This window comes from Panulirus ornatus, chromosome 40 (genome assembly GCF_036320965.1).
Source record: "Panulirus ornatus isolate Po-2019 chromosome 40, ASM3632096v1, whole genome shotgun sequence".
Classification (NCBI taxonomy): Eukaryota; Metazoa; Arthropoda; class Malacostraca; order Decapoda; family Palinuridae; genus Panulirus; species Panulirus ornatus.
In genome coordinates, this window is record NC_092263.1 from 12,918,942 (window position 1) to 12,944,974 (window position 26,033).

General features: G+C 44.7%; 1 protein-coding gene across 1 annotated transcript; it reads right to left on the reverse strand.

Annotated features, from left to right (window-relative positions):
- Positions 1 to 1,618: 1,618 nt before the first annotated feature.
- LOC139761426 (organic cation transporter protein-like) lies at positions 1,619 to 24,179 on the reverse strand. The gene is given in 12 exon segments (XM_071685599.1): positions 1,619 to 3,112; positions 4,062 to 4,222; positions 6,711 to 6,892; positions 7,018 to 7,229; positions 8,019 to 8,291; positions 9,257 to 9,407; positions 9,410 to 9,424; positions 10,167 to 10,321; positions 10,785 to 10,888; positions 11,571 to 11,753; positions 13,507 to 14,199; positions 23,230 to 24,179. Coding segments are annotated over 11 exon segments (1,731 nt in total). The 5' UTR covers positions 13,741 to 14,199; positions 23,230 to 24,179; the 3' UTR covers positions 1,619 to 3,051.
- Between the last annotated feature and the right edge of the window lie 1,854 nt (positions 24,180 to 26,033).

Genomic DNA, 26,033 nt, shown 5'->3' on the forward strand with positions numbered 1-26,033 from the left:
AAGTGATAATTATCATTGTACCCCCTTTTTGTGGTGTGAGAAAAGATCAGATACAGAAATAATGATAAAGCAACTGTATAGCCACCTTTGGAACAAATAGACTATAGTGACTAAAAATACAGATGTGAAAACATAACTAAAAGCACTTTAAGTTCACATATTCATTACGTAAAAAATAGATAGTAGAACAGATGTAATAAAGTACCATAGTAGAACATAAATCAGTTATGACTGATTATACTAACAATTACGCTTCTACTATTACCGCCTATGACTGTGCCGTAATAGATTATAACTGCTGCTAAGTGGAGGTTTATAACTGCGCATCCTTTTTAGTACAGATTTAATCATGTACAATGACAGGACGTAGAATTATTGTGATTCGTTTTGATTAGATAATATCAGTGCTTACTTTTAGGCGAGCTGTGATATGATTATTTTAAATCGTTTAGCCAGATCTGACAATTACATCTGGTTCGTAGTTTTAATTTGCCTCTCAAACTTTAGTTTCTTTGGCTAAGAGTATTCTGACGGGGTAGAAGTAGACAAGTGGTGTTCAGCAAAGCGGAGGATAGATATCTAAGGCTACGAATATTGTAAAAGTAGTTAAGAGAAAGAGCAAGGTTTAAGAGCAGTGGAGGTGGACGTAAAGTGGAGTTCCGGTTGTTTGATGTCTCTTCAACCTCTCCTTGACTAGTTGCATCATTCCAACTCAGTGCAGAAAAGAAGTAGTAGTTGTACTTCCATTAATTGCATATAAAGACAGGAAAAAATTGAAATTTAAGATGAAGACTCGTGGAAGGGTCATGTTATCAAGTACTGTACATGTCTAGAAATGCTGGCAACTCTGTTGTAGTTGGGGTTGGAGGGATAAAAGACAGTAACCTGTACCAGGGAAGGGAATGTGATAGCCACTGCAGTACTGGTTCGGTGCCTTATCTTCATTAATTTTCATTCAACCTGAGACGGTAGTGTATTTGTTGATTGGTTGCCTGCAACTTGCTACCAAAAAAAAAAAAAAAAGCGTTTAGGTATACTATAGTGCTTAGCAATATGTAATTTCCTGGTACAGAATCTTCATGTTTCCATAAGGTGCATGAGTTTCATTTCAATAGTTCAATGTTTCCTGAAAGTGAATCAGTACTTCAGTATTTAGTATGATAATTTTGGTGCTAGTTCAATATTTCAGTGGAATGAATCAATCTCAGTGCAGTGGTTTGGTGGTGATTTTGATTCAGTTATTTGTTTTTATTGTAAATATGTGTGTTTAGTACAGGTTCATCATAATTCAAGAGATTCGATGTTTCGAATCGGCGACGAAAACACCGGCTTTTGGTAAAGCGGTTCGGGTGTGTATCAGTGATTCAAAGCTTCAGTTCAGTGATTCATTATTTCACTCATCCCAACGTAGCATTCTAGATGCCTCTTCGGGTTTTCTGCAGCTTCGAAGCTGCGTTACGATCAGTATTAGGGAAAGGATGGATTCTTTTGGAGTGAGTTCTTGTACGCCCATGATACGCCCTCGCCAAAGTTGACTTTTTACTCGGCGTATACAGAGGCAGGCCTAACCCTTTGCGAGTATTTTACAAAGGTACATTAAGGAAAATCAAAGCCCAAATTTATTGAACTATATTTATTGATAATTCGTCAGAACCATATTTAATTAAGAAATGTGGACACAACATTATCAACTATCCAAAGGTCCATTTCCGACATTCAAAGATCGAGACAGGTCCATGGTATAACATGGAACCCTTGATCTGCTTCAAAAGACGTTCCGAATCAAACAGCTGGTTTTGATTTCCACTGCAGGCACTCAGGTTCAGATGGTATGTTTCCCAATGTCTTTATCGGGCATTCAGGTCCACTTGGTTATTACTGTCATCTTCAAAACGTGAACATGGTGGTAATTTGTTCATTTAGTTCCGCCACTCTTAATTGCATTCTTGTTTTGTAATGATAATAAACATTTGAGAGTACAGAGCGAGAGCGATGGAGGGTAATGCAGTGTATTACGTCTTATTTTACGATATTAAATGAGGTGATTAAGGAGGTGAGGGTCATGAAGATCAGGGAAAACGTGGGGTTAGATAATGTGAATGTAGGTGAATCATTGGCAGAAGGAAATCAACAAAATCCATGAAAATCTTCCCCCCACTCTAACAGCCAAGATTTATCTTGCTTTTCAGTTTTCCAGTCGAAATATATACCAAACACACCCCTTATTCAACACGGTCCCCAGGTGACTGTGACAATAATATTCTTATATATTTCTGCTATGAATTTGAACTTCTAAGGGAAATTTAGGTGAGGTTTTAATAGGGTCTCGATATATTTTTTTACATGTGTTTCCCCAATTATTACGTTCATTTAACCTTACTTTTTCCCCTGATCATCATAACCTTCACTACTATTGCATTAATATCGTAGAATAAAATATGCTCCAAATCACTCTCCACCTTTGTTACTTTGTTGTCTAAACACTACACTGCAACTGCAAATAATAATAATAATAATAATAATAATAATAATATTAATGATAATAGTAATAATAATAATATTAATGATAATAGTAACAATAATAATAGTAATAATGATAATGATAATAATAATGATTGAATATCCGAAGCTATTAGAATGGTGGCGTTAAACTGGCAAATAGCTTAAGCACTTTTGCTCCTGATGTCTCCTTCAGCTGTTTCAGGGTCAGATGGTTGCCTCTGATGTCTCCTTCAGCTGTTTCAGGGTCAGATGGTTGCTTCTGATGTCTCCTTCAGCTGTTTCAGGGTCAGATGGTTGCTTCTGATGTCTCCCTCAAGCATTTCAGCATCGGATGGTTGCTCCTGATGTTTGCTTCAGCCATTTCAGGTGGATGGTTGCTCCTAATATCTCCCTCAGCTGTTTCAGGGACAGACTTGCTGCTCCTGACGTTTCCTTTAGCGGTTTCAGGGATTTTGTTGGTTGCTCTTGAAGTCTCCCTCATCCGTTTTCAGGATATGATGGTTACTCCTGACCGTCTCCTTCAGTGGTTTCAGAATCAGGTGGTTGCTTCTAAAGGTCGGCTTCAGACACAGCTTCAGCCTTGCCCTCAACGTCATCATCATCATTAGACCTGTAGGATGATAATTTCCCTAAACTTCCTTCCATACCTACAAACATCCTAGTGTGGACATTTTCGTAGATAGATTAGCCCAATTTAATACATAAAACTACATTAATTGTAGCCAAACTACTGCTCCTAGTCGAAATGTTAGCCCAGACATTAATGTATATATCTAAACTATTGTTCCTAGTAATGTGTATCATTCAGAACAACCAGTTATTATACTTACCACTGAAGTGATAACCTAACTTAACCAGTTATTATACTTACTACTGAAGTGATAACCTAACTTAACCAGTTATTATACTTACCACTGAAGTGATAACCTAACTTAACCAGTTATTATACTTACCACTGGTGATAACTTAACTTAATCAGTTATTATACTTATCACTGAAGTGATAACCTAACCAGTTATTATACTTACCATTGAAGTGATAACCTAACTTAACCAGTTATTATACTTACCAATGAAGTGATAACCTAAACTTAATATCTTTAAGCAGTAGCTTCCATGTTTTCCACCTAATCGACTAACTTTAAGTAACCCAATTCAGAATTAGAAAAAAAAAATCCATACATGGTGATCTTCACGAAGATAATGTATTTATCTGTATTTTATTAATATACAGTTTAGCTACATTTTATTTCAGCGTATGGGAGTAGAATAAATTCCTTGTAAGGTTTGGTTAGCACAGGATTTAATGTGTGGAAGTTTAATAAACTTTCTCGTAATGTAGAAAGAAAAAAAGGAGGAATGAAATTTGGTTAGGCTAGGTTGGGATAGACAGATTTAAAAGAAAAATAGAAATAAAAAGCAGTTAGGAAAGCCTAGGTCTGACAGATGTAAGGATGAGGTCTAAGGTTTAAGCATATTGGACCACTTCCTTCCTAACTAAGGTTTACCAACAACCCTCTGGAGTGGAGAGTTTGCACGGGGTGTGGTTGGAATACCTACTTGCAGCAGGGTCTGGCGGCTTGGCGGGAGAATTGCTCTGCCTGAGGCAGGGTATTGGGCAGGGTGACTCCCCCTGTCTCCGGCAGGAGCACGGTGGCAGCCCCTGCCAGCACCGACAACCCTGCGAAAACCAGGAGCGGGGCTCGCCGCTGGATCTCACCCTATCGTAAATAATAAACACATAGATTATATAATGATAAACACATAGATTATATATATAATGATAAACACATAGATTATATATATAAGTTTAAGGTATTAGTATCGATTTCTCGCTTGTTAACCCCACTAGTTGTCAATAGCATTATCTCTGCTTGTCCCCAGTAGTCGATAACCACTTGAATTCAACCGGATATTAACGGATGGAATACCTTCATAGTTTCATCTATTGGGAAAGTGAGTTTTAGTTACATTACTCACCAAAATTATAAGCTTCGTCTGTAAATTTCAACGGGAGGTTTTGAATTAGTGGTAGCGTACTATAGATTGGGTAATTCGGCCCTGCTAGTTAACCAATGTTGAGATAGGCAACTTCAACTGGCTCTGAGATGGTGGAAACTTAGCATGAAACTGTATTATTTCTCGATCTTCGAACCAAGACATGAAATCTCTTGTTAGATTATCCATAATAGAATCTTTGATGATAGGAAGAATATAAATGGAATGCTGCCTTATTTGAAGAATGTTTACTTACAATATTCACATGCATTAAAATTTATCGGATGTTTTGATACCTTATTTCCTTCATGCACTCATAAAAGCTCAACCAAAGAGTTCCGAAGCTTCGAGGCTAAGGCAAGATTGAAGCTAAACCCAAGTGGAAAATACAGTGTCAAGAATAATCCCAAAATACTGTATGTCGTACAGGGTATAGTATGGTTGACAGGAGAACCATTACAAATTTGCATTTCATGACATATTAACATATATCATTAACATATATCATCTAATGCCACTCGAAACTGAAGGTGACTCATTGATCATACTGGAACACAAAAACATTCGGCGAACGGGTTCGGAAACCTAAAACCTTTTTTTGTTTTTTTTCTTTTTTTCTTAAATAATTGACGATCGTTTCTTGTTTGTTTATTACGTCTATAGTTTTGGACTTTGGTGAGGAAGGTTGACGTGTTGTGAACTTCTGTGATTTGTGTTAACCTTTCTAACCTATATACACAGTGACCAGTAACTTTCTGCTTAGGACACAAACTAGTTAATGTAGTGAGGCAAAAAGTGATTCTTTATTTGTGAGTTAAATTTACGAGTCTTCCCTTAAATATGGGTGAATGGAAAGGAAGAAGAATATGGAGGATTGTACGTGGAACTGGTTCGAGGTAGCGACACCTGTGTGCTACTGTCTCGCTAAGGTCCATGTGGATTTTCGTGATATATTATTCCTCCTTCATTTCTACTTGCAATATCGTCTCTAAGGTAAAGTAAGAATTTATAAATACTAGTTAGGTTAGGTGTAACTAGGTGGTGGAGGTTTTGAACTCGCTATTGACTGCCAAACAGGTAAGGTTTAAGATATAGAGTCTTTTAGTTAATGTTAAATGTATTCTTTGATTAATGTCTGCCTAGAATTTTTTGTTAATGTTAAATGTATTTTTGATTAATGTCTGCCTTTAAGCTTAAGTATTTCGAGTCTGCCGTGCTCCCTTCTTGTTAATATTTTTATATCCGAAATAAAGTGATAAAAAGTTTGATCTAAAGGAAACCAGAATCGTTATTTGTACTTAAGGGGAAAAAAAGGCTATTGGGATTCGACAGCGAAGGAGTAATTGCTGTTTCTTATAGTTAAGAAAAGAAAATTATCACGCATTTTTTTTTTTTGTGTAAGTATTGAAAAGGAAGGATTTATTTTCATTTAGTTTTTTTCATAGACATATTGTCTACCTCCGTCTACGTGAGTCACCCCTCATCGAGGTTTTTAGTATCGTCAGTAAACAAATTAATTGGAATCACTCTAAAAGGAGTCCATTATTACCCTGCAACTGATTACCTAAAGTTGTTTAGGAACTTTTGCTTTTACGTCAAATTTAGTTTGTGTGAAGATTTGCCATTATTAAGGTCGAGTATATGTGCTCAGGGCGTCCCATGTGTAACCATGTGATAAGCTGTTAGGTGGATATGTGTGCGTTTTTTTTTTTTTCTTTACATGATAAATTGTTTAATCGCAATTGGATCCAGTTCATGAAAAATATAGTTATTTAATATAATCAACTTATGCATCATATATGTATATATATATATGAGTGGTGGGGACCTCGACCCTCCCTTAATGAAATTTCCACTCATTGATAACAGCTTAATTGGTTGCGTTAAGGCCTTGTTACGCTAGTATGAAATGATCAGTGAAAGATTGCGTCATTTTACGTGTACAAGGCGTCATTATTCTGTCGGTGGCATAAACTAAAACTTGATGAGAATTTCCATTCTGAGAAGAAAATTTGATGTACACACACATATTTCCCGTGTGGATATCCATATTGTAGTATGGAAAGTAAAACTTGGTGCAACTAGCGGACAAATACAGGAAGGCTGATGATATTGTGGTAGATAAGATGAAATTAGTTAGGTCCCCAAGGAAATCAGGAATAACAGAAAACGATAGGGTACGATTGAGAGAAAACGAGGATGAGCCGTTACCAGGTAGACTATGGAAGGCGAGAGGAATATGGCGACGCCACCAAGGGTCTCTGAGAGGGCGACGCCCTGGCCCCTCACCACCGTCGGGAAGACCTCCGGCCCGTACTGCAACGTGATGTAGTATGCGCCCGTAATGGTGGCCCTCCCCACCAGCGCCAGCGTCAGGATCAGCCACTCCATGTCTGCGGGGAAACAGTCAACACGTCAACACCCACAAGGGAGTGGTTGGGCTGCTCCTGGAGGAAAACATGTCATTACTACCCATCCAGCGTGGGGAGAGGGGAGACACAGGTCACTCGCGACCCACCTGCAGGGACGAAGGCGTACACGAAACCGGCCAGGCCCGAGAGGAGGAAGGCCGAGGTGAGCGGACGCCTCCTGCCGAAGCGATGGATGAGCCAGGGGACGCACCAGGAGGGGATTTCGACCACCGCCCCCAGCAGGTAGCTGGTGAAGATGTTGGAGCCCAGGTGGGCCGTGTTCTGGCAGTGGCCGTAGTAGCACATGCACCCCATCATCCTGTAGAAGGGGAGAGAGAGAGAGAGAGTAGTAGAACATGTGCCCCATCATCCTGTAGAAGGAGAGAGAGAGAGAGTAGTAGCACATGTGCCCCATCATCCTGTAGAAGGGGTGAGAGAGAGAGAGAGTAGTAGCACATGTACCCCATCATCCTGTAGAAGGGGTGAGAGAGAGAGATAGATAGAGCGAACTGCTGGGGTAGGAGTAGTGAGTGATGGAAGATTGGTGGAAAAATAAACCTTCCCTCTTTTTTTTCATCCTTTTTTTTATTTTTTTTTATCCCTAATTTTATCTTTTTTTTTTTATTTTTTTACCTGGTCTTTTTTTACTCGTACGTACGGGTGGGTAGCCACCAAAATGACACTTGTCATACGAGTAACTGTATGACACCCTGAAGCACTTGACATTCACCAGACATCAGCACCGCTTGACAGCCACTCACCAGACATCACTACCGCTTGACAGCCACTCACCAGACATCAGCACCACTTGACAGCCACTCACCAAACAACCACCACTTGACAGCCACTCACCAGACATCAGCACCACTTGACAGCCACTCACCAAACAACCACCACTTGACAGCCACTCACCAGACCACCCCCACCACTTGACAGCCACTCACCAGACCAGACCACCACCACCACTTGACAGCCACTCACCAGACCACCCGCACCACTTGACAGCCACTCACAGACCACCCGCACCACTTGACAGCCACTCACCAGACCACCCGCACCACTTGACAGCCACTCACCAGACCACCCCCACCACTTGACAGCCACTCACCAGACCAGCAGGACCAAAAGGATGTTCTTCCTCAGACTCGGGTACTTGACAGCCTGGAGTATGGACCGGCTGGTCTCGCCCGGCTGGTCCTCGCCATCCCGGGACTCGTTCTTGGACTCCGCCCGGCTCTCGGACTTGCCGTCGTACAGCAGCTGCGTCACCATGGCGTGGGGCAGCTGGAACCCGTTGACCTTGGCCACGGTCTGCAGCTGCTCCCGCGCGCACTCGCTCTTCCCCCGGGCGATCAGCCAGGAGGCAGACTCAGGGATCAACCTGAGGGGTAAGACCCTTTTAAAGGGGGAGGGGGAAGACCCTTTTTAAAGGGGGAGGGGATCAACCTGAGGGGGAAGACCCTTTTTAAAGGGGGAGGGGATCAACCTGAGGGGGAAGACCCTTTTTAACGGAGGGGGAGGAGGAGGAGAGGGGAGTCTCTAATGTCCCTCTGGACCAACAGGAGGGAGGGGGGGCCAGGAGGTACCTCTGGACCAACAGGAGGGGGGCCAGGAGGTACCTCTGGACCAACAGGAGGGGGGGCCAGGAGGTACCTCTGGACCAACAGGAGGGGGGGCCAGGAGGTACCTCTGGACCAACAGGAGGGGGGCCAGGAGGTACCTCTGGACCAACAGGAGGGGGGGGGGGGGCCAGGAGGTACCTCTGGACCAACAGGAGGGGACCAGGGAAGTACCTATGACCCAACAGATCAGGGAAGTACCCATAACCCAACAGGAGACCAGGGAAGTACCCATAACCCAACAGGAGACCAGGGAAGTACTCATAACCCAACAGGAGACCAGGGAAGTACCCATAACCCAACAGGAGACCAGGGAAGTACCCATGACCCGACAGGGGGGACCAGGGAAGTACCTATGACCCAACAGGAGGTGACTAGGGGAAAGTACCTATGACCCAACAGGAGAGGGGACTAGGGGAAAGTACCTATGACCCAACAGGAGAGGGGACTAGGGGAAAGTACCTATGACCCAACAGGAGGGGACTAGGGGAAAGTACCTATGACCCAACAGGAGGGGGGACTAGGGGAAAGTACCTATGACCCAACAGGAGAGGGGACTAGGGGAAAGTACCTATGACCCAACAGATACCCCTTCCCTTGCTCACAGACCGAGTGAGAAAGTGAGAGAGGCGAGTGAGAAAGTGAGAGAGGCGAGTAAGAAAGTGAGAGAGGCGAGTGAGAAAGTGAGAGAGGCGAGTGAGAAAGTGAGAGTGTAGAGTTAGCTTACTTGAAGGCCAGGACCATGAGGACTGATGGGACTGCGCTCATGAGAACCAAGACGGACCAGTCCCACATGAGCCAGGCCAAGGCTGGGGCTATGATGGAGGCCAGGGTGTAACTCATCATAATGGTCAGGAGCGGCACTACGCGGCTCTCCACCCGCAGTACTCCATCACTGTAAGGTGGAGGGAGGTTACTCCATCACTGTAAGGTGGAGGGAGGTTACTCCATCACTGTAAGGTGGAGGAAGGTTACTCCATCACTGTAAGGTGGAGGGAGGTTACTCCATCACTGTAAGGTGGAGGGAGGTTACTATATCACTGTAAGGTGGAGGAAGGTTACTCCATCACTGTAAGGTGGAGGAAGGTTACTCCATCACTGTAAGGTGGAGGAAGGTTACTCCATCACTGTAAGGTGGAGGAAGGTTACTATATCACTGTAAGGTGGAGGGAGGTTACTCCATCACTGTAAGGTGGAGGGAGGTTAGGGTTACTCCATCACTGTAAGGTGGAGGGAGGTTAGGGTTACTCCATCACTGTAAGGTGGAGGGAGGTTAGGGTTACTCCATCACTGTAAGGTGGAGGGAGTTTAGGTTACTCCATCGCTGTAAGGTGAAAGCTAATGTACTCCATCAGTGTGACTTTCGAAGATAATAAAATAATAATAATAATAATAATTATTATTATTATTATTATTATTATTATTATTATTATTATTATTATTATTATTATCATTATCACTATTATTATCATTATTATTATCATTATTATTATTATTATTACTATTATTATTATCATTATCATTATTATTATCATTATTATTATTATTATTATTATTATTATTATTATTATTATCATTATCAACTTCTCCCTTGAGTCGGGTGGTCAGAGAGCAAGACAACGGAGGCTTTGCCTCACCCAGGACGAACGGCAGGTGCGTGACTGTGTGATGCGAGAATCCCACAAGGAACCTGAGCGCCGTGAAGGCGTAGAAGTCGCTGACGAAGACGGAGGCGACGCCCGCCACCCCGTACACCAGCAGGCTGAGGACGATGGTCGGGCGACGGCCGCATCTGTTGCCGGAGATGACATAAAGGGGAGGGGGTAAATCTCACGTTATGCCGAGCTGGCGTGACCTCTACCGACCTGTTAGCATGCGTAGTAGGAATAGACGAGTCTGTGCGTTATTTTGTCAGTGAAGAAGAAGAAAACGTGTCCGTATTAAAGCCTTCAAAGAAAACGTACAGGCTTTATTTTAGGTTAATTGGTGTTTCTCGGTCGTTCTTATGGTGTCTACGTGAACTAGACATTACATATCGATCAAACAGTTTCTAGCAAAAGTCTTAGATATTATTTTGTGGTTCTCTATTAGAAATCTATTTGTTTAATCTGCCTTGAAAACGTGTTACTAAACTACTGTATCCTACACTGAACTACTGTATTGTCTCATTGTATCCTTACTTGACCTGCTGTAACCTAATGGGACCTGACCTAGCAGGCTATAGGGGGTCAAGAAGAGAGGGGGGGTCAACTCACGTATCAGACATGATGCCCCAGAGCCAGGAGCCGACAGTGTTGCCAACCCAGAAGAGCGTCACCACCATGTAAGGTCGCCAGGCGTCGTTGCAGACCCAGTCGTGCTGTGGAAAGTCGCATGGCTGTTAGTGTCTGGTAACACACACACACACACACACACACACACACACACACACACACACACACACACACGTCGTTTTCAACCATCTATCCCCATCATCCAACCCAGAAACTATCCATATTACCTCTTTGTCTACCAGTATATCATCCATACATCCGCCCGTCAGCCAGTCCCCCATACATCCAGTCATCCACCAACCATCCTTCATCAGCCATCCATGTTAGCAATCGCCTCATTTATTAGGCAATCATTAACCATCTTCCCTAACAACCAATCAACCGTCTTTAGCCATAGGCCACCAGCCATTGACCCAGAAAGAACCATTAGACTTCCCAGGGGACGACCCTAGAGGGTATGACCTCTCGAGGACGACCCTAGAGGGTATGACCTCTCGAGGACGACCCTAGAGGGTATGACCTCTCGAGGACGACCCTAGAGGGTATGACCTCTCGAGGACGACCACCTTTCAGGAGACGACCTTCCAGTGGACGACCTCCCCGGGGTACGACCTCCCAGGGGACGACCACCCCAGGGAACGACCACCTCAGGGAACGACCACCCCAGGGGACGACCCTCTAGTGTACGACCACCCCAAAGGTACGACCACTCCATGGTACAGCCACCCCAGGGTACGAACCCTCTAGTGTACGACCCCCTTTACCCACCTCGGAGGTGTAGGACGAGAACATGACGTCGTGGTCGTACTCCCAGTCGCTGGTGCATTCCACTGTAGGGAAGGGCAGCTGGTCCAGCGAGGTCACGTTGACCCTGGCGTTGTGGGCCAGGTAATCGGAGGTCACGTTGGGGTCAAACTGGTGGCAGGTGTACACCAGCTTGGACTCCATGTCCTGCGGGAGAGTCCAAGAACATGCCTCATCGTTAGATACACACCTGTTCTCAAGGAACACCTGCGTCATCAGTACCTGTACACCTGTTCTCAAGGAGAACACCTGCATGTGTCATCTGTGCATCTGTAGGAAGGGGGAACACCTGATTGTGTCATCTGTGCATCTGTAGGACGGGGGAACACCTGTATGTGTCATCTGTGCATCTGTAGGAAGGGGGGGAAACACCTGCTTGTGTCATCTGTGCATCTGTAGGACGGGGGAACACCTGCATGTGTCATCTGTGCATCTGTAGGAAGGGGGAACACCTGATTGTGTCATCTGTGCATCTGTAGGAAGGGGGAACACCTGCTTGTGTCATCTGTGCATCTGTAGGACGGGGGAACACCTGCATGTGTCATCTGTGCATCTGTAGGAAGGGGGGAACACCTGCTTGTGTCATCTGTGCATCTGTAGGAAGGGGGAACACCTGATTGTGTCATCTGTGCATCTGTAGGACGGGGGAACACCTGATTGTGTCATCTGTGCATCTGTAGGACGGGGGAACACCTGCATGTGTCATCTGTGCATCTGTAGGAAGGGGGAACACCTGCATGTGTCATCTGTGCATCTGTAGGAAGGGGGAACACCTGATTGTGTCATCTGTGCATCTGTAGGACGGGGGAACACCTGCATGTGTCATCTGTGCATCTGTAGGAAGGGGGAACACCTGCATGTGTCATCTGTGCATCTGTAGGAAGGGGGGAACACCTGCTTGTGTCATCTGTGCATCTGTAGGAAGGGGGAACACCTGCATGTGTCATCTGTGCATCTGTAGGAAGGGGGAACACCTGATTGTGTCATCTGTGCATCTGTAGGAAGGGGGAACACCTGCTTGTGTCATCTGTGCATCTGTAGGAAGGGGGAACACCTGCATGTGTCATCTGTGCATCTGTAGGAAGGGGGGAACACCTGCTTGTGTCATCTGTGCATCTGTAGGAAGGGGGAAACACCTGAGTTATCAACATTGGACACGTGTTTGGCAGTGTTGACCATAATTTGCATTATCTTCCAAGAATATATTTACTCTCGTTACTCTAATCTCTCTCTCTCTCTCTCTCTCTCTCTCTCTCTCTCTCTCTCTCTCTCTCTCTCTCTCTCTCTCTCTCTCTCTCCCTCCCTCTCTGAATCATTCGACTCTCATATTGACTTCCTAAATGCCCATTTCTCTAACCCATTTCCAACGGGACATTCCACCATACTTGTTGCCTTTCCGTACTATATTTCTGAACTTCTTTGCTCCCAGAAGAAGCAGAACACACACACACACACACACACACACACACACACACACACACACACACACACACACACACACACGCCTGTCAGCATTCTAACACAGGCCAGACACATCTCTGGCTTAGGTTGAATTACCCCACAAGGACGCACTGGGTATCTTACGTTGTTTCAATGCGTTCTCAGCAACACTTAAAGTTTGACAGGCTTCCTCTGTCTGTTCCTGTGTTGGCCTTGAGAGTTTGGGTATGTGGTTGTTGGTGTTGTTGTTGTTGTTGCTAGAGAGAGAGAGAGAGAGAGAGAGAGAGAGAGAGAGAGAGAGAGAGAGAGAGAGAGAGAGAGAAGGGTCGTGTTTGTCCTTTGATATGAAGGTCGTTGTTATTCTTATTTTTGTCATCCACTGAAATATGAGATACGTTAAGTATAATCAGCTTAAGATTATGATATATATATATATACACTATCTCCCTATCCTTCTTACGAAAGGCGTGGCGTTGAGATGGTGGGAGATTTGGTTGTATAAGTCATGGGTCGCTTGGCCGGCGTCCTGGGGCGCCACTTGCCGGCACGTGTGTGGGGGCGCCGTCAAAACGAAGAGCTGCACGTAGAAGGTGAAGGCGACGACGCCCGTGGTGAACGGGATGAGCAGGAAGCACAGGAGCCTCTGGTAAAGTCCAAAGGACCCGATCTCCTTCAGGAGGTCTTCGAAATGCATGATGGGCGAAGGGAGGGGAGGGTGTGTTGTGGTTTTCTTCGGGGGGGGGTTCTTCGATGCTCAAGATGGAAGGACTTCGAAGGTGGATTTCTTCTTAGGGTGCTGGTGTGATTTTGGGTGTGATGGGGTAGTTAGGGATAAACTAATGGCGGGATTGATTGCCGGTGTTTTTGGAGTGGTGGCTCTTGCAGTTTTCTTTAATACCTTTGTTGATGAAAGGTTAATTTCAGTTGGTGATTGCGTAGCGAGGTAGTTAAGGGGGGGGGGGGTTCAGTGACTGTGTCTTGAAGATTGATTTAACTTGCGCTTGCGGGTAATCCTTCGTCTTATGCTTTCCAGAGGCTATGGGGGAGGGGTCCTTTTGGTTGCTTGTAGGAGTTAGGTTAGGTAACTTGTGTGATGTGCTTTGCCTCAAGATGTTTAGTTGGTCCCCTTCTTCAGTCGGATGTCCCGAGGGATCTGCAAAAGAAACAAGGAACGACGCATCAGGTTTCAAGAACACGTCTGGTACACCGTAACACACACACACACACACACACACACAACCTAGTTTGACACTGACCCAGCGTCGAGAGAGGAGTGAATGTAGTTGCGTAATGTTGTCGTCTTATATTATCGCCAGAAAAAAACCCTAGGGAGAGAGGCCACACCCTGGTTATCATAGTTATCACATAGGCTTCGAGGTCTGGGTTGAGGTAATGATAAATTGAGGTTATCGCTGAAGAAGGAAATATATATATATATATATATATATATATATATATATATATATATATATATATATATATATATATATATATATGGTTTTCAGAGATGTGGATGTAGAGTTTGGCGTAGGTTTGTTTACGGGTTATCTGGTTCGAATGTTGAGCTAATACTACCCTTTTTTTTATGAGAAATTAGTTGTACCCCTTGAACCTGACGTTAGGGCCCTTGAACACGACGGTACTACCCTTGAGCACGACGTAACGACCCTAGAGTACGACATAACGACCCTAGAGCACGACGCAACGACCCTAGAGTACGACTGCACTACCCATGAACACAACGGCACGACCCTTTTATCACGACGGTACTACCACCATTGAAGCACGATAGAACAATCGTAGAACGCGATCGTACGACCATGAACTACGACGTAATAACGACCTTAAGAGCACGACGGCACGACTCGAACACGTCCGTCCGTGTACGTATATGATCCCCCCTTTTTAAAAGGACTGAATTCATTCGTGAATGCGTTTACGCATGGGTCACGAGCGAAGAAGGGAATGACGCAAGATTGCGCCAGCTAACTAGGCCCCCCATTGTTACCCTGATGTATACGCGTGAGGATTGACGCATGCAATTGCAAAGTAGTGATAATGAAGAAGAAGGGGGACAGAATGGAAGAAGGCCTCGATGTGGATGTGATCCCACAAGATACGAGGACACGGGAATCCTTACTGTAAACGGGTGATTACAGATACCCACACCACAAATCAATCCACGTCTTGGTAAACAACACGTAAACTGCTGACTGTATATACTTCACACGCTGGAGCTGCCATGCTACTACACACACACACTGTTCCGGATACAGTAAACACCATGGAATTCAAACGACTTTGCAAGTGCAAGAAATAACACCATTTTTCTACGAAAAAGACCGCAAAAAAATTACATATAGAAAAAAGAATCAACGCCATAATTCATTTAACACTAGCAAGAGCCTTCACAAATCGAAACTACAGAGATAAAAGTTATTAGAAAATATAGCGGGGCAGATAAATCTATGTACCATTCACCATATATATATATGAATATCATAACAGCCAAACAGCTTAGCATACAAAGCAGCAAATGACTCGTCAAATTATAACAGCGCGTTGCGTAATAAAAGTTTAACTAACTGTGGGACGAGTTAATTGTGAACATGTCGCTGTACTACGCACTGTGGGAAAGAAGACATGAAGCCCACCCCCTTTTTTCCCTCTGCTGTTGACCGTAGCGCAGGTTCTGAAGCTATAGGAACTTCAAGAGGAGGTCCTCGGGTTGTAGAACACACCGAGTGTTACATGACATTCGTGTATTCCAATGAGGGAAGCTGGTCATTGCTAATAGCGTTGTTTCAACTATTCCCAAATGTGTGGGAATATTCGGTGAAAATACAGATAACTGAAGGCCTAGGTGATGGTCCATTACGAGATTATCTGCCCGTTAGGACAGTAATAGTACCCTACCTTCCTAGATCTACATAGATGGAGTAGAAGAAGAAGGCAGATGCAGTAACGAAGGAGGAGTGAAAGACGACGATAAGAGAGGTAAGGAAAGTTGTATAAGTTGGGCGGACCGAGGCAAGGAGGCTAAGAGAGAGACGACCCCCCTCCCCAGTCATTAAACGTTGTTGAGACACAATGAGCAGGGCTGGCAAAGAGGAGTGACCCGTAACTAGCGTGAACAGTCCGTCTGGGACGCAATAACACGACCCTCTTTGAGTACGACGCTGCCACTATTGGGTATATGATGGCTTGGGGCCTTAGCGGGTCAAGTCAAAGGCTGACGCTGTGGTAGCCAAGAGTCTTGGCTCAAGGGTTAGTAACGTCGTGTTCAAGGGCTCATACCGTCGTGTTCAAGGGTCGTATCGTCGTGTTCAAGGGCTCGTACCGTCGTGTTCAAGGGTCGTATCATCGTGTTCAAGGGTCGTACCGTCGTACTCAAAGCTCGTATCGTCGTGCTCAAGGGTCGTATCGTCGTGTTCAAGGGTAGTACCGTCGTGCTCAAGGCTCGAACTCCCATGTTCAAGGTTTGGAAGAACGCTTTCTTATATTTGTCACACTCTTATAATAGTCTTCAACGAAGCCTCTCTCGAAATCAATAAAGATAGGCTTTCTCGTTCGCAAGTTGGGTGTTCACTCGAAGTTTTTGATGAGTTCACAACAGTGATGCCCTTGAAAGTAGAATTCACCCTAATTCAGAAGGGAAGAAACTTGAGATAAATGATATTGTCATGTCACAATTATATAGAGTGTTGTGAATAGGCAGCAGCAGCCTTCACCCTCTCCACAGGGCTACTATCTATATACACACTCGACCTTTGCGGATAAATGATTCTCTCTCTCTCTCTCTCTCTCTCTCTCTCTCTCTCTCTCTCTCTCTCTCTCTCTCTCTCTCTCTCTCTCTCTCATCCACTGAATCAAGGAATCAAAATTTCCCCGAGCGATGAACCAGCCCTGTAGGCTAGGCTAACTTTAACCCACTCTGCAAACTGCTCCGTAGCGTAGTCAAAATCTCTTAAAACATTAATCATTCATTTTTTTTTTTAATCTACCTCATTATTCTAAGGTTTGTTGATTTATTTAAATTTCAAGAACCCAGGAGACATTAATAGGCAAGTGTTTTCTGTATGAAAAACTTCTCACTAACTGTGGCAGGTACGCAAGCCTAACTCCCACCCAACACTGCACTGGCTTGTGTGTGCGTCAGTCACAAGGAGTTTTTCATTTATTTTTTTTTTTCAACTGTGAACACCCTGTCAGGATGATCGGATTAGATCTCATTCCCTGCACGTGAACACCCTGTCAGTATGATCGGCTTAGATCTCATTCCCTGCACGTGAACACCCTATCAGTATGATCGGATTAGATCTCATTCCACGTACGTGAACACCCTGTCAGTATGATCGGCTTAGATCTCATTCCCTGCACGTGAACACCCTGTCAGTATGATCGGATTTGATCTCATTCCACGCACATTGCGCCACCTTTATGGACAACAAAAGCTTATTCAACTCTTCGTCTGAGTTGATGTCAAGAGGTTCAGTTGTGAGGCGAGTGAGATGTATATGTCACCATTTATGGACTCAGACGTTACCACGAATGCTAAGATGAAATGATATTATCTTAAGTCTTAAAAAAATATATATATAGGAGGTTCAAATAGGTGTACTTTGAGCTATTATTTAGATTCCTTTTTTTTTTTCCTTGATCAAATGTTCGCATTGAAGCGTTTTACCTCTTCTGTACTGTACATTTACGTGTTCCTAAACTTATACAGGGTTCCGACCTGCAACCTAGTCATGAATGTTAATTTGATTCTCTTGGATATCTTTATTTGTGCCCTCTTTCCTGTGCATGAACGCAAAGTGTTGCCTCTTGGTAGCATAATTTATGGTTGGACAGATTAGATACGCCTGCATTTGGCGCCGTACCATGTATCTTTAGACTCGTTACAAGAAATAATTTTTTTTTCATTTTATGTAGAAATCAGTTTTTAACGATAGTTATTATCTGATAGCAAGAACACCAGACAAAAAGCGCCCTCCCTCACTTTACTTACATGGGCATATCGGTACCCTCTGGAAACATTTCAATCGCTCCATCTTAAATTACGCCTCACCTGCCCGGTCAGCTGCCTTGTCTAAAGGTGATTTAACAAAGCCACAAACCACACATACAACAGAGCATTCAGAACAATCATCGGCTACTTAGCAACCACAGACATTTAAGTTATCAAACAGGGACGAAAGTCCGTGAGGGGAGCGGGTATAAGAAGCGGTTACAGGCAAAAAGCACACAAAAGAAAAAGATAGGGTGTACTGAAGGACTGTTGAATGTGTCATGTTTTGTAGAGTGGTACATTGTGTGTTTGGGATAAGTTGTATGAGGCGCCAAGGGCGGTATGTTGAAAAGGAAATAAAGAAAGCCTTTGTTTAAGATGGGTGGTAAAGTGGTTGATGTGGATTGGACTGCGGTGCGATTTCTCAAAGAAAGGGCACAGGGTGTTGTTGATTGGTTACTCTGGCTGTGCAACATTTCTATGGCTCAAAGTGGAGTACCTAAGGACTGTCAGAACGCATGTATGGTACATTTATATAAAGACAAAGGGTAACAAAAAGCAAACGGCCATGATACAGAGGTGGTAGTAGTAGTATGAGTGTATGAATGAGTGGCGATCGAAAGGGTGGTAGCAAGTGAAGAGTACCTGAGAAAGGGACAGTGTGTGTGTGTGTGTGGGTTCAGGAATGGTAGATGTGTCTATCTGTTGCGTTGCTTTGAAGATTTGAGAAATACGTGAAGGAGGAGACTGAATTATGGACAGTGTGTCAGTGTTGAGGGAGAGGTGTTGTGAAAAGTGTTAATCCTTGTGTTTGTATACACACACACACACGCACCCCAGCCTGTGTGTGTGTATTATCCATATACTAAGTGTTGTTGAGGGGTTGTCTTTTGCATCATTAATATCACTGTAAAACTAGTAATTATTATGTTACTCATATACAAGAAAAAGGACAGGAACGAACAAAGCAGATAGTAGATACCTCACTCTGATATCGTAGTGAAATATCATTACAATACCTCCATAGAAATGGACGGTCCATAGTAGAATAGACCAATCTATTGGTGCCTTTTTTTTGAGCCAAACACAATGACATGGGGAGAAAGTAGTTGTAGGGATTGTATCGGGTCGACACTGTCTGGTTCGGCAGAGGTTTCCGGAACCACTGGCCATCTTCCCTTTAGCCTGTGAGATGATTTCGATATTGGCGAGGTGGGTCAGGTTAAAGGTACGTGTGCAATCTCTCCATCCCGTCAGCACTGATGCTGTTTAGGTTATCAACTTGTTTGGTAAGACTGGTTACATAACACCTGACCTCCTTCCTTCCTCCAGCCTCCCATATTACCATATTGTCACCGCTGTATGAATAATTCCCTCCCCCGGAGCATTCCATCATTATTCTCCGAACTCGAAGACATAAACGCCATACTGCCGTATATATTACGATACCGTATTGCATAAGGTGGCGAGCTTGTGTATAAGGTAGGCACTGTAATTGCATAAGGTGGCGAGCTTGTGTAAGGTAGGCTACGAACGCCTATAAAAAGAAGAGAAAGAAAAATGTAATCGCCATACCGTCTTTAAAGTAAGAAAAATGCTCGCCATACACAAGTATGGCGTCTTTACGTAAGTATTATTACTTTGGGCTTGGCTTTCACCTCAGTCGCTGCTTATTGATGGAACTAGTGAAATTTCTGATGTTTTGGTTTCGTTCTGGTAGTAAAAATTGTTTATTTTTTTCACCCCCTATTTGTGTTGCGGACGGAATCTTCCGCGTTAAGAACAGAGGACTGAGCCTTTGAGGGAATATCCTCACTTGGCCCCCCCTTCTCTGTTCCTTCTTTTGGAAATTTAAAAACGAGAGGGGAGGATTTCCAGCCCCCCATCAGCTCTCTCCCCTTTTAGTCGCCTTCTACGACACGCAGGGAATACGTGGCAAGTATTCTGTCTCCCCTATCCCCAGGGATAATGTATATGCGCGTTATATTAAACCACAATGTTTTGGTATGAGGATCCCACCCTCACACACCACCAAGGTTTTTTTTTTTTCTCTCCCTGATCGCGTCCCTTTACCAACTCAACCCCTCCCAACCCTTCCTCCCAGTTTTGAGTCTCTAAAGTGCCTACGCAAACATCTAGCCTCGGCGCCATAGCATGTGAGATGCAAATGAATTAATTTACTAACGTCCTTACCATTGCCAGAATCTAGCGAAAAAAAATGTACAGTAGTATTTGGCTTTTAGTTGCTCATTGATTTGGCTAATCCTCTTCCATTACCAAAGCGTCTCGCATACTTTTATAACATATTTCGGTCTTGGCCCCACAATTTATATACTCCCAGCCTTGCACTGGTCTGTGGCGTCCCTGTATCTTATCTTTTATCGCCACTAAGACGTTCGTGCGTGCGTGTGTACTACATTCTCCCGCGGGGATACAGGGGACGTATCCCACCTCCTCAAGCCAAGGGCTACCTTGTCTTAAATACGATACGCTACATGTAGCACCTTCCGCTACCCTTGGGGCATATTTACACTCGCTTCTCACTTTTTTGTTTCTGCTAACCAGACATATATTCTAAACCCCAGGGCCTCGTGTGTTCTATATACTCCTCTGTAGGTTTCGAACTTCCTTTGCAGTCATGTAACTAGGCATGACTGCAGTTGGCCCGGGTATGAGTCAATTACTGCCGCCTCACACCCACCCTAGCTGTTCATCCTTTCCTGTTCCAGTATTCATGTAAAGACAGTAAACAAAACGGTTTCACCTTTTGAAGTGTAGCGAAAGTAAACAAATTACTCGACCTTTATTTCTGTTTGTTATTCCTCACATCTGCAGATAAAGATCATTTAGGATTTTGTTAATTTACATGGTTTGAGATGTACGTCGACTATTTTAAACGTTGGAAATGTTTACCGACAAGGAAGCAAGCATTTCCGAGCGCACGCTTTCCATACCGCACACAAACAAATGAACGCTTACAAAACTGCTACGAACTTACTTGAAATAACAGAGTTGATTGTCTAAGAATTCGCCAACTGTAGAGTTTCATATTTAAGACTGAACTCCTAATTGGTGTAATCAATGTAAACAGCTTTGTATCAACGTAAATGGTTATATACAACTAGTGTAAACAACCCAAGTTAGACAATTTATTCGTCTATTGCATATGACGAAATCAGGTGATATTGGATCAGCAGCAAATGTCTCGGTGTCTCGACACTGAAACCATCGTTTAAATACACAATCCTGTCGCGGGTTCTTGTCAGTGACAACCCGATCTCGAAGGCGTTATTACTGGCACAGGTCCTAAAGAATCAGGTTTTAAGATTCGACAGAAAACTTTCAGTTGTTCTGGGGTAAGTACCTACAGTTCAGGGAATTTGAGATGGGCATTTCAAGGCGCTCAGATATATGTAATTAAAAGGTAAGAACCATAAACGACAAGTTGGAAATATTAGTTGGGAGTGGAAGTCTACGGTAAAAGGTTCGAATACTTCATTTGACCTTTTCAGTGTATCAGAAATTGGACTGTTGGGCTGTTAACCACCTTCAATAACTGTTCAGTACTATGTCGTGTACAGTGGACGCAAAGTTTGAGGATATTAAAGATAAAGAATCTTAAGTCTGTTCGTATGTTTGACCATTGCGTGATTTTTTCGATTTAAATTGACGGACTTTGGCAAGACTGCTGAATCATTGTTTACAACCCGACACCAACTTATGCCACACCGTTGCCAGGCATACGAGTATCTCCTTCATACATTATCAGGCATAACAAGTTGTGTGGTATTTTTGTAAGCGTTTTTTTTTGTTTCATAGATAATAACTGATGTTTTACGTGTTGTGTGGTATATTTGTTAGTTTTTTTTTGTCAAAATAATGACAGATGGTTTTACAAGTTGTGTGGTATTTTTGTACGTTAATTTTTTTTTTTTGTGACAAAGATAATGACTAATTGTCGTACACAACGCTGCCTGGGCTTCTACTACAAATATCACCGGCTGTGTTTTACGTAATCTCGACAAAGTAGGTTCCCTCAAGGAGTTTTCCTCATTGAGGTCAACCATTCCTAGTCATATAGGCCCCACATGAGGTCAGCCCCCTCCATCAGGGGATTAAATGAGTTTCGTTATCTGTAAGGGGAAGTTTAGCATAGGTTATTACATAGAATTGCATGGGAAGAGTAGATAACACAAGACCTGATGGTCTATGGCCAGGTTATCTGCTGGAGAACGGTACATGGGAAGGACAGATAACACCAGACCTGATGGTCTATGATCAGGTTATCTGCTGGAGGACAGTACATGGGAGGGACAGATAACACAAGACCTGATGGTCTTTGACCAGGTTCTCTGGTAGGGGGCCAGTATATGGGAGGGACAGATAACACTAGACCTGATGGGCTATGACCAGGTTATCTGCTGGAGGATAGTACATGGAAAGGACAGATAACACAAGACCTGATGGTCTATGACCAGGTTATCTGCTGGAGGACAGTACATGGAAAGGACAGATAACACAAGACCTGATGGTCTGTGACCAGGTTATCTGGTAGGGGACAGTACATGGGAGGGACAGATAACACGAGACCTGATGGTCTATGACCAGGTTATCTGCTGGAGGATAGTGCATGGAAAGGACAGATAACACAAGACCTGATGGTCTTTGACCAGGTTCTCTGGTAGGGGGCCAGTATATGGGAGGGACAGATAACACTAGACCTGATGGGCTATGACCAGGTTATCTGCTGGAGGATAGTGCATGGAAAGGACAGATAACACAAGACCTGATGGTCTTTGACCAGGTTCTCTAGTAGGGGGCCAGTATATGGGAGGGACAGACAACACAAGACCTGATGGGCTATGACCAGGTCATCTGCTGGAGGACAGTACATGGGAAAGAAAGATAAAAAGGCCTTCCATTCGTAATCTACATAGATAGGAACTGGACAGCAAAGCAAGTGGTTAAGTGACACACCATTTATACATAAAGCCAACGCTGGACGTTCGCTCACAGATGTTATACAATCACAGAATAATCACGACGCGATCAGTCAAGGATGCACAGATAACAAAGATTAGCGTTAGAACATTCTTATACTTGACAGAGAAAAGGAAGACAGAAAGAGAGGAAGACCAGTATAGATACTGAAAGAAATTTCATTTGACTTACATTGCGAATCTCCCGTGAAACAAAGTGGTCGGATAATTTCTCAAAAGGGTCGACGGCTGGGATGATGAAGATTCGCCTCTCTCTCTCTCTCTCTCTTCTCTCTCTCGTGGTTTTTTTTTCCGTTGACTTCGATGTTCTGTTGGAGTTGTGGTGGTGGTGTACCAACGGAAGGCTTGGGCGTCTCGATTGGATACAGTTGCTTGAGAGAGAGGGAGGGAGTGGGAGACACAGGTCGACCACTCTTGCCCGCATTCAAGCGTGGACCTGAATGTTGGTTGAGGGTTTACCCCTGATCCACGACACCTCCCTTGGCCCTCACCGCATAGACACGCCCCTCACGCCGCATAGACACGCCCCACTCCCATATCCATCCCCCCCCATACCCTCTCCTCCCAAAAAAGAGTCCTACCTACCCACACCATCCAGCCATCCACCCCTCCCCAACACACACCTCCTCTTTGCCCATACTGATGGTATGGCCTTCCTCCCTCCGTTCTTCACACCCAGAAGGTACCAGTTCCTCTTCCTGACGCACTGTCTTCACCCATAGACCCCCATTACGTCATACGACGCTGCCCTCCCCCAGTACTATACTTACCCACTCCCCCAAACACACTTCTTACGACATACCCTGGTACTGCACCCCAGCGACGCACCCCAGTCCCATCCTCCTAACACGACACCCCCCCAGCACTGCCACCTTACGACACATCTCGATACTGGCCCCTCCATACGCCACACCCCAGCACTGTCCCTTTTTGCGACACGCGAGAAAGCACCACCTCCTTACGACACGTCACCCAAGCACCTCTCCCTTGACGACGCCTCTTCGTACTACCACCCTTACGACGCACCCAAGCACTACCACCCTTACGACGCCCCCTCGTACTACCACCCTTACGACGCACCCACGTACTACCACCCTTACGACGCCCCTTCGTACTACCACCCTTACGACGCACCCAAGCAGCACTACTACTACTACTACCTCCACCTCCTCCTCCTCCTCCTCCTCCTGCGACGGTATAACCCCGAGGACACAGCAGCACGGTCCCCCTCGGGCACACTTCAACACTGGCCCAAGTTCAGCGTAAGACTGGAGTCGCTCCTGCTCCCCCTCCACTTCAAGCCCTCCCCCACCGACGTAGCCCGGCGTCACGCGATACAGCTAGATAATAAACCAACTGTGGTGTTGCTGCGTCTTCTGCTGCTGCTGGCCTTATCACAACACAGCAGCAACAACTCCTCCCCCTTCTCCTCCTCTGCCTTCTCCTCCTCCTCCTCCACAGCCATGAGGGTGCTTGCCAGTGTCTTCCCGTCTTGCAACTGAGGATGGACATCAATTTCTTTGTGTGTGTGGGTGTGTGTGGGGTCATGCTCTTCCTCCACAGTGCCGTGAGCACCTCCCAACACACACACACACACACACACGCACACACTGAGCGTGTATGTGCATCCCACCCTGGTATAAAGTTCAGCGGACAGACTCTCCACGTACAATAGATATACCAGTATTCTCCGCACATCCTCCCCTCCTGTCAATTTGACCGACCAGCGTCCACCGTCAACCATCACCACAGCATTGCAGTCAAGTCTCGTGCGAAGTACTCTCGTCCCTCGCCAAGTCTCCCGCGAAATACTCTCGTCCCTCGCCAAGTCTCCCGCGAAATACTCTCGTCCCTCGCCAAGTCCCCCGCGAAATACTCTCGTCCCTCGCCAAGTCCCCCGCGAAATACTCTCGTCTCTCGTCAAGTCCCCCCGCGAAATACTCTCGTCTCTCGCCAAGTCCCCCGCGAAATACTCTCGTCCCTCGTCAAGTCCCCCGCGAAATACTCTCGTCCCTCGCCAAGTCTCCCGCGAAATACTCTCGTCTCTCGCCAAGTCCCCCCGCGAAATACTCTCGTCTCTCGCCAAGTCCCCCGCGAAATACTCTCGTCTCTCGCCAAGTCTCCCGCGAAATACTCTCGTATCTCGCCAAGTCCCCCGCGAAATACTCTTGTCTCTCGTGGTAAAGGAACCTTGTGTTTTGGTGCCTCGTCTACAAAATATATTCCAGCATAGACAAATCTTTTCCTGTGTGTCTGTTTCCCTACATCTGAGAACTATGCCTGCATCAAACTTTGCCATTTAACTCTTCCTATGGATGTTTGTCTATCTATTAAAAAAAAAAATGCAGATTTTAGATGCTTTTTTTTCGGGAAGTAGAGAGGCGTAGACTCTATGTTTTGACTGTGTCACAGATGTATGCATGAAGTTTTGAAGTAGAGAGAGACATAGACTTGACGTTTTAACTGTGTCACAGATGTGTGCACGAAGTTTTGAAGAAAGAAACATAGACTTGATGTTTTGAATGTGTCACAGATGTATGCATGAAGTTTTGAAGAATTAGAGAGAGACATAGACATGATGTTGAGGCAAAGACTTGATGTTTTGACTGTGTCACAGATATATGCGTGAAGTTTTGAAGAAGTAGAGAGAGACATAGACTTGATGTTTTAACTGTCGTCTCAGATGTATGCATGAAGTTTTGAAGAAGAAGCAGAGAGACATAGACTTAATGTTTCAACTGTGTCACAGATGTATGCATGAAGCCTTCAGGGCTGATGTTTACATCCGTCTTGTTCAACAACATTAATCTAGATGAATTGTCCAGATTCGTTGTTCTCGACACAGCACCGAGAAAGTAACAGACTGTCATCATAAAATACTCTGGCGTTATGTGAACTGTTCTGGCGAACTGGCACCACCTTTTGACTGGCACCACCTTCAAAATCCCACTGGGGAGGCCACCACACTACAGGGGA